The following is a 16,511-nucleotide window of genomic DNA, read 5'->3' as shown; positions in this document are numbered from 1 at the left end:
CTGATCTTGGCTGCGGAGATTAAAAAGAGGTCATGACTGATTCACAGATGCTTGGGTCACAGCTTCTCAGAAAGCGTTTGCTAAAAGACTGTCAAAACCCACTTAAGATCTGGCTGTGTCTTATCCTTGCAGGAGTCAGCACATTTAGCCAAAGCAATGCTGGGGAAATGCAGCCCAGGCTCGAGGCTCTGCAGGGGTCTTGTAGACATTTACCCTTAAAGGATGGCAAATTTGTCATTAAAGATGGGAACAGAGGTTAGCTACAAAAATACCACAGCTTTTCTTAGTAGCCCCAAACTGAAAACACACAATCGTGGTCCCAAATGAGGACCAGAGCTGTAAATCATGGCACAGCCACACAGAGAAAGGCTATGCAGCCACTAAAATCAGGTCACCAAAGATGTAGCCACTGATCTCTATTGTTATTCTCCATTGCTAAGTCATCTCTATTTCTATTTTTTCAACCAGCTACGACAATAATAGGTATACTCTGAAACAACTATTGTAAAAAAAAAAATGTGTTTAAAAAATTTTGATGGATCAAAATGTTACCAGCTCTTCCCTCCGGGATGGTAGAATTACTTCTTTCAGCAAATCTCTGATTTTCTAAGTCTTCTTAGTGAGCATATATTATTTCCAATATTTAATGGAAATGCTTTCTGCCACCTACACTAGGTAGCTATACTATTCACTTAAATAATTTCACATAGCCGAACTACTATAGCCCTTGGATAAAACAGGCATGTCTGCATTTGAAACAAATCACATATCATATGTTAATGATCCACGGCCAAGCAGGTGTCTGTAGCTTCTGTCCTCTCCCCTCCCCCACCACCAGGATCTCCTCACAGACAGCTGGAACTGGGCTGCCGCGTGCATGGACGTCGGGGCTCACCAGACCAGAGTATGAAGCTGCGTGCTCTTGTTTGTACATTCACAAAGGGTCTCACTCCCTCCACGTTTCTCACAAAAGAAAATGGGCAACTCATTTTTTTTTATTTCCATTTATGAGTAGAATTGTACAGTATTTGTCTTTCTCAGTCTAACTTATTTCATTTAGCATAATACCCTCCATGTCCATCTACTGTCCCAAATGGCACAATGCCATTCTTTTTTATGGTTGCCTAATATTCCCCTGTGTGTGTGTGTGTGCGTGTGCGTGCTCGCACGCACACATGCACACTCATGCGTACCACATTTTCTTATCCATTTGTCTATTTATGGACACTTAGGTTGCTTGGCTATCGTAAATAATGCTGCCATAAACACAGGGGTACATATATCTTTCCGAGTTAGTATTCTCATTTTCTCTGGGTAAACACCCAGTGAATGAATAAACCAAAAGCAGCGTTGGACCTATAAATACAATAAGAATGAACTGATGGTTGCCAGAGGGGAGGGGTGGGGTGTTGGGCAAAATGGACAAAGGAGAGACGGAGGAGCAGCCCCCCAGTCATGGAATAAGTAAGTCACAGAATAAAAAGCGCAGCATAAAGGACACGGTGGAGGATATGGTACCAGCCACCTGACAGGACGGATGGGAACTACACTGCAGTGAACACAGCCTACTGTACAAACTTGTCAGATCACTGAGTTGTACACCTGAAAGTAACATAACGTTGTGTGTCTGCCGTATTCAGGATTCTGGAAGAAGGAAGGAGGGGGGGAGAGAATGAGTAACTGATCTTAACACGTGTTTGGGCTCTGTTCATCTCCTTTCACTTGTACCCCATTTCATGGATTCATTTAGAAAAAGAAAACACTATTACGCCCACCTACCATGCGCCATCGACGGTGCCCTCTGCTAGGGACCCAGCAGTAAACAAGGCTCGGTTCCTGCGCAGAGCAGGGAGGGGCCAAATAACTCCACAAGGAAAATACAAGGCAAAGGACAAATGCTCAACCCGAGGCCCAAAGCAATTACCGGAGTCCCAAGGTGGGAGTGAGTCTCCTACTTCCTAAATCTTAACGTGGCATTTACAACCGAGCGAGCCAACCAAGCACGGCAGGGAAGCGGCCCTTCTAGTTTTAGAAACAACGGTAGAAACTATGTCCCCTCAGCTCTTCTTAGCCGGAAAGCAGCCCCTACAGAAAAGGGAAGCTCACTTGTGTTCCTGGGCCTGACACAGATTCGGATTCTCTGAATATTCTCGAAAACCACTTACTTATTGTAACAGACCATGCAATTTAGACATTTATTTTAAGACCTGGGACTCTCTGATTCGTGTGCCTAACGGCAAATCCCAGGAGGGGTTGTAATAAAAATGCTTAAACTGATGATAATGAACGAGGATGAATGGAGAATTTTCTGTGCACCAGACACGATCATTTTTAGCACGCTCGCTTCTCATGGCAGACCTAGAGGCCCATATTATTATGACAGTTTTGTCACTGAGGAAGCAGTGGCCGGGAGATTCAGGGACTTGTTCTCGGTTACCCAGAGAACCAGCAGCACAGCTGAGACGTCAGAGATGTGTCCCGCTGAACCTCCCTTCCCCGCCCTTTCCTGGACCCCCTACGTCATTTGGGCTCTCAGCAAGATTATAAACTTCTGTTTCCTCCTGGCTTCTAGTTCCGTGCCTCCCACAGCCACGGATTAAAGCCCCTTGCTCCCTATGGAGCCGAGCCATTGGGGAATGACAGGGAGGGGTCAGCGTGGGGAGGGAGGTGACCATGGCTTGGGCCCCAGTCCTGCCTTTCTCTAGCTACGTGTCCTTGGACTTAATAATGCTCTCTGAACTTACCTTCCTCGTTTTTAAAATGAGGAAGAATGCTGATGCCTTCCCGGTGTGGCTGATGGGGGGTGGGGGGCCATTACCAGTTTATTTGACAAATGAGCACGGTGCACCTACTGTGTGGGCCCCCCCTCCAGTATGAGGGACCCTCTGACCTCCAGGGGCTCCCTGTTTGTCACCCCTCGTGTGTCCATGTTTGCATCAGGAACGTGAGCTCTGTGTGCATGTCCAGTGGACACGACGTCCTACCCAGGGTAATGAGGACTAAAGAGGAAATGTCTCTGGGGATCTTCCCACGTATCAGAAGAGGAAGCGTCTGGAACAAAACCAGCATCGGCTATGGTCGTCAGTCAGAAGGGAACGTGCTTCCCCCTCTGGGCTCCAGAGCCTCGGCCTGTCACACAGACACTCTCTCCAGACTGAGAGCCTTGGAAAGGGAGAGACTGAGCTACGCACTGAGTAGGGGCTTAGCCCATATTTGTTGAATGATTAAATGAGTCCGTGGCCTAGAAAATCCGGAAGTCGTTTACATTCAGCTTTCTGTTGCATTGGATCATTTCTTTACACTAATTTATTTCCCCATTTGCTTTGCTTATGCAAATATTAAGAGTTTCCTGAATTTCCTAAATAGATACCATCTGGGTCGGGTTGGGAGTCATTGAAGGAAATCAACATAGAATTGGAAATTAGCTACCGAGGAGCTACAGGTGGGGAACTGGGAATTCTCCATATTATTGTTAATCACATTCATTACTTAATCCATAAGAAAAGCCCTAGCGATTAACCAAAACTCTTCTCTCCGTCTTGCACGCTGTGACTCGGGGTGTAGAAAGCCATCCACAGATGGCTGAGTGGTGGCCCCAGGACACACCGCGGCTCAGTAATGGCACAGGGGACAGGTTTCCGTCGCTCAGTCCTCTGAGTCATGCTCCCTCTTCCTTCTGCCATGCTGTTTGCTGTTCCCTTTATATTTAATAATTCTCGGTGTGTAATCCCTAATGTCAGTACAAATTAGCATTGCTGCTATAAACTAATCAGTATGTAAAACAAGCCAATCCCTCGGGGGCCAGAATTAAAAACACGAGCGTTGGAATGTTAGAACAGCCCTGGGTGCCCACGGGGACTCGGAGCCTCGAACACACTGCCCTCGGCCTCCCAGTCTCACGCAGGCCCCCGGCGGGGCTGCACAGTGCTGGAAATACCCCGGCCTTTCTATTTTTGTCTTTTCCCCCAACCACGGAAAGAGGGAAGAATCTGTAAAATGGGATCCTACAGCACTGAAAGCAGCAAGAACACTCCTCATCTCAAGGACCCCACACAGCATGGGACTTTTGTGAGTGCGCTGTTCAGTATTACTGGGAAAAGAAGGAAACGCCCTCTGGGCATCGACATTTCCAGAGCCAAGTGGTTAATGAGTGTGTGCCTGAGATGAACCCCCAGGGCTGCCTCCTCCCTAGCAACACCCGGGGCCCCAGGGCCTGCCAGCGCCCTCCTCCCGCTCCGAGAGGGGCCTACAGAAGCCGCGCAGTGAGAACACGACAGTGCCCCCTCTTTGGGAAGGTGGTGAGAAAGAAATGGTTTAGGCCCATCACAGAATCGCAGAAGTGCGGCTTAAGTCTAGAAACAGCTCCCTCATCCAACAAAGTGTCATACATGACCAAGGCCACTGTGGTAGGACGAGTCCTGTAAAAATGCCGAGTGTAACACCGATGACTTCACGGTTCTGCCTTTGTGCCTGTCTGTGATGTGGGTCAGAAGCGTAAGGGGACTGGAGGGGAGGTCATATTCCCTAGGAAACGAAGCAGTATTGTTTTATAGAGTCTTATGCCACTCAGAGAAATGACTGCCCCACAAGAGGGGCACGTCAATATTTCCTTGGGTTTTAAAGTCAGTTATAAACATTTATACTTCTATGTACATAAACACATATACATTTAGTTGGGTTATAAAGTCGGTTATAAGCAGTGATGCCTGGCACAACCAGCTTCAGGACAGACTTCAGGGAAATTTGAACCAAAAGGATGGCATGGGGGACCTTTCTGTGGAAGAGGTCACTCACAATCCACTAATTCTAGAACAACCTCTGAGGAGTCCTCTATGGCTCACCCCACCTGCTTTCCTCCTCTGTTCCCATCTTGAGGTGAGCACAGGGGGTCAGCTGTGGGTCTCCTGGGAGAGCGGCACAGGCCGTCCTACTAACACTGGCTCCTGACCTTGAACCTGGATTCAGGTTCAGAAACACGCCCTGCTGTGCTTCAGGGACAATGACCATCGTTACATCCTACCACGACGTAGGCACCTCGAATTCTACTTCCGGTTAAAATGGGTTAAACGGTCACTTTCTCGTCTTATGCAGTGTCTCTCCATGCCGGGCGGTGAACGTAGAGCTGGCTGTCTCTGAATTCCATGGTGGGATGCTGCTGCCCCTCGGAACAATTTGATACTTAAACTGTAACCCCTGGAGGACTTACTAGTTAGCACTAGTAAAAGTGCTTTACTAGTAAGCACATTTAGATAAGGCCTTAAGAAATACATATACTGGCAACAGGTCTTTGGGGAGAAGGACGATGTACGACCGAGAAGCTGGGCAGCTGGGGATGCCCGGCCCGCCCAGGGCGGAAGGCCGCCCCTTCACCGAAGCCGAGCACCCGGGAACGAAAACCGCCTGCTTCCCTTTTTCGTTGTCGCTCCTTTCCCTTCCCAGAAGTGCCCGTTGTTAGTTAGATGAGTCCTTTGAATGTGCTTGGTTAACTATAAACTTTACCCTCCTCCTTGCTTGCCGGCAAGACGTGACTAACTGTGACCTTCATCAATCCTTCTGTTGGCTATTGTTTTCTATCCAATAAAAGTGAGACTGTGGAGTTGCTCGTGGCAGCCGTCCTTTTCGGCTGTTGTCCCCTGCTCCCAGTCTTTTGCAGCTGACTGGTTTGTGCCTAATTCTTCTCTCGTCGCCGACTGGAAGCGGCAGTGGGAGGGTCCCAACATGACAACTAAACAACAATAAAGAATCACGGGGTTCAAAGGAAACAGAGGAAGAGCTGGCCGGAGGAAAAATGACTCAGTCCAGAAGCATCACGGACTGCTCCCACCTGAACGGAAGTAAGTGAGCAGGAAATATTTGGACAGGCAAGCCGCAGCTCTGCCTTGATAAGCCCCATGGAAAACCATTGTCTATCTCTGTTTTTAAACATTGTTGTATTTTGTCTACTTGTGTTTTAAGTTATCACTGGGCAAAAGTCTTTGATAAAGGACATTTTGCACACACACACCCCTCCGCCCCACATACACACATTTTAAGGTGTAAGAATGACCAATTTTAAGGTGCATATTCCAATGGGAAAATACATAGGATCGGGGTACCTGGGTGGCTCAGTGGGTTAAGCCTCTGCCTTCAGCTCAGATCATGATCTCAGAGTCCTGGGATCAAGTCCCGCATCGGGCTCTCTGCTCAGCGGGGAGCCTGCCTCCCCCCTCTCTCTCTCTGCCTGCTGCTCTACCTACTTGTGATCTCCCTCTCTGTCAAATAAATAAATAAAATCTTAAAAAAAATAAAAGAAAATACATAGGATATATAGTCAGAGAAATGCAAGCTATTAATGAGAAAATGATCAGTCGTCTCTGTGGTAGTCAGCCAAACCTCTCTCTTAGGAGAAAGACAAAAATAACTCTTTTATTTTAATACAAAGTCTGAGACAAGGATCTGAGTTTGGGCTGTTTTCTGGAGAAGTGACCCAAGAAACTACAAGTGAGGGAGTGAGAAGCAGGAAAGGTCAATAAAGGGCACAAAAAACAGGTGGAAGGTACCTCAGAACGGCCCCCTAGAGGCTGGGTAGGCTGGCACATTCATCCTCCAACTCCCACCCCAGGGCTTGACCATGGCCTTCAGGGCCATTTCCCACTTCTGGTTCTCACAAAGCTTCAGAGAAAGCCCCGTGGTACATACACCGGTTGGGTGCCTAAGGTGGACAGGAATGTCCATGGCTGGAGCGGAAATCGGGGAGAGGCCAAGGGACTGGGACACGAGGCATGAAGTATCTGTTGCAACAGACGTTCAGATGGATGAGGAGGCCCTCAGCAGGGACAAAGAAGCTGGAGAGCCATGGCAAGGCAGAGAGGGTCTGCAAAGGGGCAGCCTGAGCGCCCACCATTCAGTGTGACAGAGATAGGTGCACTTCCCACGAATCAGGCAGTTATCTTCCCAAAAGTGTGCCCATGGTGCAAGAGGACCTACAGAAAGAGGCGGAGTGAGATCTGAAAAGGGGTGGTTGCATTTCACATCAGGATCTGGGCAGTGTGGAGGGCCTAGGCTGTCGTCTGGAGAACCCACACCTGACTGCCACAGACAATGGGCACGCCAGAGCCCATGAGCACGGTAGCGACAACCAACAAGACAAAGGTTACAGACACTGGACAGGGAGAGATCGGAAACAGATCTATAATGGAAGTTTCAAATTGGACGGAGCTGGACGAACATCAGTAACTAAAAATGACCCAGACTTGTGTCTTATCCACCCAAGATAGCATTAAACACTGGGAAGATGTTTTCAACAGAGCACAACAGAGGCTGGAGAAGAGTAGAACCACGGTGTGTTTGCACCTCCACGGATGAGAGACACCCCCATGAACGAATTGTCTTCCTGATACTGAATCAGTATCTTCTTTACGCTGAGCAGCCCCATGGGACCCACAGCCAAGGCAGGGCACCACACCACATGAGGGCTGGTTCCCACCGTTAGCAAAGCCTGCTTAGCCCAGGAAGGTAGCAGCTGAGACTCTCTGGGCTACAGGAGGGACCCAAGAAACTCAGTGTGACTCACAGTGGCATTCTACACAAGACTCCCAGAGCCATGCCCGATCTTAGCCCAAAAGCCAAGAAACGATGAGACTCGGAGAATTACACGGTGGTTTTTTAAAAAGTTGAACGGCACAGATTATTAAGAACAAAACGACAGTAAAAACTAAAAATGAAGTATCATACCAGATTGTACTTCGGTATTTACATTTCCTTAAATCTTACTCTAAACCACTTTCTTAACCTGAGATCCAAAGACCCACCCCCGAAAAAGCCAAAGACTCCCCCAAAGAGTGAATGGACAAGCCTCAGAGGACTGTGAGTCTGTTGAAACCGCGTGCAAGCCTTCACGCGGTCGTACACAGTGGTTATCAGGATCCCCAGGAGGCACTCATTTGTATTATTCATTAGTACTGGAAGTTTCCCATGTCAATACAACTATTTCACTTCTGTAGGAAAAGTATCATTCTTTGGAACGTATCCCTGTTTCCTCCTTGACTCAGAGAGAGCCTCTGGCCTGCAAGAAACTTTTTTTTTTTTTGGTTCCAGGCCATGTGAGCTTTAGCTCCGACCCGTGGCCCCCTGGTGGCCTCTGTGAGAACTGCAGCCACAGCCCTCGGTTTGGGGGAAACCCATGAGTCCAGGTGACCCCGCTGATGACAGCCTAGATGGGCAGCTGGCACCCTGAAAGGCAACTTTCTGAAGATTATTATGAACTACATAATTCTGTTCGTATCCATTAGAAAAATTTAAGAAGTTGATTTTGAGTCACTATTACCTAATTGCATCAATAATAGGACAGGTATTTTGGCAAAGAAAAGCCACAATTATACACATATCACTGAAGTTTGGAAAATAGTGATCTCATTCAAACCCCTCATTTTCTGATGAGGAGAGTGAGGTGTGGAGAAGTTAAGAAACTATACCAGGTCCTACATAGCTGATTAGTAGAGAAGTCGGACCAGAACTCAGGCTCCTGACCTGTAATCCGCGGTTCTATCAAGAAGAACTGTAGAAGTCCTTGCCAGAAGCATCAGAAAAAAAGGCTGAAGGAGCATTTTCTCTAGGGAAACTGAGCCACATTAGAGTGCAGGTTCTCTCTCTCTCTCTCTCAATAGATATCACATATACCTTTCACATACGACCATATTCATTCATTCAGTGAATATTTATGGAATACGTATTTGGGATCAGCCACTGTTCTAGTCTCCAGGAATAAAAGGATAAATACAAACATGGTCTTGTCCTTGAGTTCACCATCTGAAGAGCAGACTGATAGTCCAAGACACAGACTGATTTATTGGAGACCAAGGCAGGGGTGAAGTCATTGAAGGTGCTCCAGTCATTCAAGGGGGGGGGGGGGATGGTGTGATTTCAGGACAAGGTTTCACAAGGACGGCAGCTGAGCTGAGTCTCGAAGAATGAACAAGAGGCGGTCACAGTGGGCCATGTACAAGATCACAGAATTCAGACACATTACAGCATGCGGGTCACTTCTAACACTTCAGTGTGTGGGGACTGCAGGGGTTGGTGATGGCTGCTTAGATTCTGGGCTACTGAGAAGCAGGGCAGGAGCTGGACTGGAAAAGCTTTGAACGTCATGCTAAGTAATCAGTACAGATCTCATCTGGAAGATGCTGAGAGCCATTGGACATACACAATTATTACTATCTGTGGTGCTGAGGAGGGTGAGAGACAATGATACTGGAATCAGGAGCACCAGCAAGGGGACCATTGCAGTAATCTAAATGAGAAAATCTGAGGAGCCCCTGGTGGCTCTGTCAGCTGAGCACCCAACTCTTGATCTCAGCTCAAGTCATGATCCCAGGTTTGCAAGATCAAGCCCGAAGTTGGGCTCCAGGCTGAGCACAGAGACTGCCTAAGGTTCTCTCTCTCCCTCTGCCCCGTCTCCAACACTTGTACCTGTGCCACACTCTCTCTTTCTAGAAAGAAACAAACAAACATGAGTGACATGAGTGAGCAAAGTGAGTGGGAATGAGATAAGGTCAGACAGTAGGATCAACAATGAAGTTGGAAGTGAGGCAAAAGAAGGCATCATGTATGTCTCAGAGTTCCCGCCTGGGGAACTGGGTCAGTGACGTAAGTGACGTAAGTCATGGAGATTGGAGATATATTAGAAGGGGCTGACAGGGGAGAAGGACAGTAAATCTAATAAATAGTTTAAAGATAAATTTAGTAAAGGCAAGGAAAAAAAGACAGTACATTTTTTAGGATAAAATAAAGATAAAGAAATAGTAAACTTGTCAAAGATAGGGAGATGCTCATTAAAACCCAAACGGTAGGTTGGAACCCTGGATAGGGATCAGGGCTAAGGACAGAAAAGTGAGGGAAATTAGAATGTTAATAGTACCTGAAGCAAGGGAGTATTTCGTGTCACTATATAAAGTGAGAGACAGGACGGGCTAGAACAGAAGACAGAGGAACATGCATGTCAAGGAGACAGGGAGAGGAAAAGGAGCTCACAAGAGATTGCAAAGAACAGCCAGCAAGATAGCAAGAAGACCAGGAAAGGATGAGTCATGAAAGCCCAGGGGAGAGAGAGTCTAAGGAGGGAATGTGATTGATTAAAAACTCCAGACCATGCAGTGATACAGAGCAGAATAAGAATTGAAAAATGCCCTTTAAATCTAACAGAAAATCACTGCTGACTGCAACAGTGATCGAGATGGAAATCAGAGGACAGATGAAAATCAGGTCAGAAATCAGATCATAGAGGTCAGATCCCATTCACCCCAAAAGGGGACAAGAACTAAAAAGTACAGCATGCAGGTAATCCCTTAGGGAAAATGATAAGGGGATAACAGTTAACAAGGGAAGCCGACAGCTTATATTGGCTTAATAAATGGTTAATAAAGGCCTATAGTTTTATTTAAAGTTGAACTCTATGAAGCTGCCTTCTTCATAAGACACAGTCAGATAGAAGGAATGTCAGATAGTGTAACCTGAGTGACAATGGGTGATACTATGTTCACTGCGTTCCGTGAGAAACTCAGCCAAGATCATAACTAAAGCATCGCTTTCCATTCAAATCACATGTAGGTTAAAGAGATAGTCATTGAAAAGCCTTTGCCAGCTCTGACTCAGGCAGCTCAGCAAGCGAGTTCCAAGCCGGGACTCACGCCAGACCACCGCCCTGTGTCCGGGCTTGGCACCCACCTGCTGGGGGTTCTGTATGAGCCCTTTAACCTCTCCCGGACCGAGTACAAATATAAATGCAGATGACAATGATGGTGACCTCCATGTAGATTATATATAGTACTTCTACCTCCTAGAATTGTCTTGAGGATTAAATGAGTTCCTTCCTGTCCATCGTAGGAAGAATAGGTAAGCAAAATGTGGTCCCTCCTCACAATGAAATAGTACTCAGCCTTCTGAAGGAAGAAAATTCTGACCGATGGCATGATGTGGATGGAACTTGGGGACATTATGGTCAGTGAAAGAAAGACAAATATTGTGTGATGCCATTTATATGAGATCCCGAGAAGAGTCAAAATCAAAGGGACAGAATGTAGAATGGTGGTAGCCCAGGGCTGGGGACAGGATGGCAAAAGGGGAGAGCATGTTTGGTAAGGACCGAATGTCAGTTTGGGAAGATGACGAGAGTTCTAAAGATGGATTACAGTGATAGCGGCACAGAGCTATTGTGTCTCCAACCTGTACACTTAAAAATGGTTGAAATGGCAAATTATATGTCACATATACTTTATCACAATAAAAATGGGAAAAAAAAGTAGTTAGTTTCTAAAGCCCTTGGTAACCATTATGCGAGCGTTGTTAAATAAATAGAAACACATTTATTGTGTTTTAAATCATTAAAACACCTATATTTATTTTGTAACACAACACATCGGCAGATGCTAACCATGACCCAAGACGGGAATGAAGGACGCCAAAGAACAGGAGAAAGAAAGAATTCAGTAGAGAGTCTAGTTGGGAAGGACTCCAAGCGAGAAATGGAGAGCAAATGAGGTCACGTCAATGCCGGATAAAAAAACGAATAGAAACGGAGAGGTGCAATCCATCTGCCCTTCAAGAAGCCCAGAAGAAGTTCACTCAACAAATATTTCTAAGGAAGCACCTGCCAAGGGTCCGGCATGCAGCTATGAGCTACCAGCAAACTGCAGGGCGAGAATATGCGACAACAATTGGCATCGCTGTTAAGACAGGCTGTAGGGGAGCACCAAGGCAGACTGAAGGAATGACACCGTGCACACTTAACAGGAATAAGGCAGACAATCGATCTTGCAATTTTCGGGGTTCAGAAGAAGTTGGAAATAAAATGTAATTGCTGTGGCCTTGTTTAAACCTAAGCAGAAGCAGGCCTGACCTGTGACAAGGCTGCTGGTGTGGGTCACAAACGCCTTCTCTTGCAAGCTTTTACCCGGAAGAGAGGCAACAAGCAGGTGGATGAGAGCAGGGTCCCCAGACTTTCCAGACGTGCCAGTGCCTGGGACCCACCCCCAGAGAGCCTGATCTGGTCGTGTGGGTGGAAGCTGGACATTTAAAACCTCTCCAGGTGATTCAAACAAGCAGCCAGGATTGACAGCCACTGCATTAGAGAGCTCCGTCATGCCTGCAAATCAGCAGTCCCGGGGGACCCCTGTGTAGCAGGAACAGCCAACAGTGATCAGAAGCAGGAAGTGAGTCAGGAGGAGCAAGTGCTCTCCACCTTCAGGCAGAGACGACCACCTGCAAATCCGGCAGGCTTCTCAGGCAGCTCCTAACAAGAGCGAATGCAACCCACCTTCTGAGAAGCTCGGCTTCCCAGGGCAAGCTTGGCACCCCGACCCTCCGGGAGGGTCTCTCCCTGTCCACGAGCAGAAACGGCTTCACAGGGGAGCGAGACCCACACCAGGCGCTCACTCGGGAAGGAGCCCCCACCTGCCCAACCAACCAACCAACCAAAGGGCACACCCCTGGAAAAAGCGACTGGGGGTCTCCCTGGCTGTGTCACGCCCCGCTCTTCACCACGTGGGAGCCAGGAGAGGAAAGCGGGGGCGAGGGTGAGTACTCACGGCGGAGTGGCCCTGCGGTGCTCGGCGGCTTGGACCTGGGCGTGCAGGTGGCCCAGCAGGCTGCAGAGCGCCGGCTGTCTCGACGGGAGCCGGAAGTGCAGGTTGCTCCTCTCTGTGTGCAGCTCCTCCAGCCGGTGTCTTAACGCCTCGGCTGGAAACCCAGAACGTGAAAGAGAGGAGTCAAGAGCTGTGACACTTGAGATGGGGAACCCAGCATCCCAGAACCCTGCCCCCCACCGCGTTTATCCTAATGACCTAACATGACAGCCCCTGCGTTCACAACCGCCACCGCTGTCTCTCAGCTGCTGCTTTGAAAAATCTTCTTACCAAGGGCGCAGCCTCCCTGCTTTTTATTCTTCCTGGTGTTAGAATGCACAGTTTATTGATTGTTTCTGATGTCGAAGAGGTTCCTGCCTGTGGTCTCCTCTCAGATGTTGACAGATTCCTGTCGCACACTGAGGTCTTTCATCCATTTAGAGTTTACCTTTGTGTGTGGTGTAAGAGAATGGTTGAGTTTCATTCTCTTACACATAGCTCCCCAATTTCCCCCGCACCGCTTATTGAAGGGACTGTCTGTTTTTCATTGGATACTTTTTCCTGCTTTGTCAAAGATTAGTTGACCAAAACCAAAAGGCAACCCACAGAATGAGAGAAGATATTTGCAATTGACATTACAGATAAAGGGCTGGTATCCAAGGTCTATAAAGAACTTCTTAAACTCAACACCCAAAAAATACATAATCAAGTCCAAAAATGGGCAGAACACATGAAGACACTTCTCCAAAAAAGACATACAAATGGCTAACAGACACATGAAAAAATGTTCATCATCATTAGCCATCAGGGAGATTCAAATCAAAACCACATGGAGATACCACCTTACACCAGTTAGAATGGCAAAAATTAACAAGGCAGGAAACAATGTGTGTTGGCAAGGATGTCGAGAAAGGGGAACCTTCTTACATGGTTGGTGGGAATGCAAGTTGGTGCAGCCACTTTGGAAAACAGTGTGGAGATTCCTTAAGAAATTAAAGATAGAGATACCCTATGACCCAGCAATTGCACTACTGGGTATTTACCCCAAAGATACAGATGTAGTGAAAAGAAGGGCCATCTGTACCCCAATGTTTATAGCAGCAATGGCCACGGTCACCAAACTGTGGAAAGAGCCAAGATGCCTTTCAACAGACGAATGGATAAAGAAGATGTGGCTCTTGTATACAATGGAGTATTACTCAGGCATCAGAAAGGATGAGTACCCACATTTGCATCAGCATGGGTGGAACCAGAGGCGATTATGCTGAGTGAAATAAGTCAAGCAGAGAAAGATAATTATCACATGGTTTCACCATGCTAGGAATAGCATGGAGGACATTAGGAAAAGGAAGGGGGAAATGAAGGAGGTGGAAATCAGAGGGGGAGAGGAACCATGGGAGACTATGACTCCGGGAATCAAACTGAGGGTTTCAGAGAGGTTGGGGGGGAGGGGGAGGGGGATGGGTGAGCCTCTTGGTAGGTATTAAGGAGGGCACATATTGCAAGAAGCACTGGGTATTATACACAAATAATGAATCATGGAGCACTACATCAAAAGCTAATGAAGTACTGTATGGTGACTAACATAATATCGTAAAAAATATACAGTTCATGTATTTATATCGTGGTCTGTAAGAGGATACATATTTTTTTTCAAGATTAAATTTTTTTTTTATTTTAATTTATTTATTTTTTTCAGCATAACAGTATTCATTGTTTTTGCACCACACCCGGTGCTCCAAGCAATCCGTGCTCTCTCTAATACCCACCACCTGGTTCTCCCAACCTCCCACCCCCCGCCCCTTCAAAACCCTCAGATTGTTTTTCAGAGTCCATAGTCTCTCATGGTTCACCTCCCCTTCCAATTTCCCCCAACTCCCTTCTCCTCTCTAACTCCCCTTGTCCTCCATGTTATTTGTTATGCTAAGAGGATACATATTAATTATTTTAAAAATCATGGTCTTCACTTGGGAGAAAAGTTACTAATTTTGATGAGTTCCATGTCTTCAGTTGAAAATGTTAATGCCCAAGCTTGGATTTTAAGAACATTTCCTTAGAAACTGCCTATCAAGCTAGAACCGTTGCAATTATTAAAATCATAAAAGCAATGTTCCTGTTCTATGTTACAGATGATTATATATCCACCTCTGTTATGGGTCCTATAATTTTTTTAATGAACTTAATTTTCCCTAGGATGAGGGACAAACACAGAATCACTATAAAACAATTCTTCTCTAATAAAGTAAACTTCGGAAATTAGAATCCCCTCAAATAAGAATTCATCTTCATAACCAAACACCTAAAGAATTGGAAAGGCTCCCATAAAACTATTTTTGCAGAAATATGAGGACTGGGTTTAAAAATATCATTCATCAGATCTTCCCTCCTACTGGTCCTTGCCAGGCGAGGGGCAGAAATTTTGATGGGCTCCACATTTGGGCAGTAGGTGGGCCTTGGGGGCCCCCAAGATCTCAAGCGGCCACCCTGGCATGAACGCCTACCGCCTACCCTGGTGTGCAATGCAAATGTTATCCTCTGTGTGTGCGGTGGTGAGAAGATACTTGGAAGCTCTACCCTAGATCACACTCCTGTATGTTTCTATGCCCTACAGACCATTTTCCAAGTAGGCCTTTTCTATAAGACCTAATTTTAAATTAAAACACTGTCTCCAACAGGATTGTTTTTTTTTTAAAGATTTATTTATTTGAGAGAGAGCATGCAAGCGTGCGCATGAGAGAGAGAGAGAGATGGAGAGAGCACATAAGGAGAGGGGTGGAGGGAGAGTGAGAGTGAGAATCCCCAGCAGACTCTGTGCTGAGCACGGAGCTAGACACGGGGCTCAATCCCAGGACCCTGAGATCATGACCTGAGCCGAAATCAAGAGTCAGATGCTCAACTGACTGAGCCACCAAGTACCCCCAAGAAGCTTGTCATTTTTAAAACACTTTGGAGGGATGCCTGGATGGCTCAGTTGCTTAATCATCTGTCTTCAGCTCAGGTCATGATCTGGGAGTCCGAGATTGAGTCCCATATCAGGCTCTCTGCTCAGCAGGGAGTCTGTTTTCTCCCTCTCTCTGTTTACTGCTCTGCCTACTCACTCGCTCTCTCTCTCTTTCTCCATAAAATAAATAAAATCTTTTTTTTTTTTTAAACACTTTGGACAAAACTTTTTGTCTTCACCTACAGAGGTCACTGCTAATGCGAGTGCAGCCCTCAACGTGACAGTTCCCTCCTGCTGGCCTCCTCCTAAGACACACAGCCTCAGGCATGGTGGGCGGCAACCACCTTCTCCATTAACTTGCCATATTCACTGGGACCAGCAGCCAGGAACAGGCCAAGAGAATTTTCCAAGGATTCATTCTTATCGCACCAGAAAGGGTCATTTACTGACTTGAAGACCAAGTCACAGGTAACAGCCAAGGGCTCTCAGTCTGTGCCACCTTCATCAGAGTGAGAGCTGGCGCTAATCCAGACACACACCTACAACACACAGTGAAGTCTGGTCTGGCAGTTCTTCCAGAATAACACCAAAACACACATCTTCCCTTACACTGAGCTTCAAACATCTTTTTAAAAAATATTATCTTATTTCATGTTAGTTCATTTTTTAAATTTTAACCCATTAATTTTACTACCTAGTTATTTACTTAATCCATGCTCCATAAAATCAAACTGCCATGAAAAGCCATACATTCTTACATCATGTGCTTTAGAATAACATCTCTGTGCTTTCAGAACGGGTGGTAAAACGTGTCGAGACACTGTTACGTAGGAATGGGGATAAAGCCCGAGTCTGCGTCTCTGCCCCACTGCTCCTAGCTGACCTTCCAGCTACTTAACCTTTATACAGGTTAGTTTGCTAATCTGTGGAATCAGGGCTAAAAATAATATCTGTGTCCCAAGGTTTCCTGA

General features: G+C 46.6%; 1 protein-coding gene across 6 annotated transcripts in view; it reads right to left on the bottom strand.

Moving 5' to 3' along the window:
- Positions 1–16,511, bottom strand: part of DISC1 (DISC1 scaffold protein) — a 370,404-nt gene that overhangs the window by 244,642 nt on the left and 109,251 nt on the right. For all 6 annotated transcript variants that reach the window (XM_082718906.1, XM_082718904.1, XM_082718905.1 and 3 more), the window contains exon 4: positions 12,564–12,714. In XM_082718906.1, coding sequence (XP_082575032.1) covers positions 12,564–12,714 — 151 coding nt within the window. The remainder of the gene's footprint in view (positions 1–12,563; positions 12,715–16,511) is intronic.

This window comes from Mustela nivalis (assembly GCF_964662115.1).
Source record: "Mustela nivalis genome assembly, chromosome: 2".
NCBI classification, from domain to species: domain Eukaryota; kingdom Metazoa; phylum Chordata; class Mammalia; order Carnivora; family Mustelidae; genus Mustela; species Mustela nivalis.
This window is presented reverse-complemented; position numbering and strand designations above follow the sequence as displayed.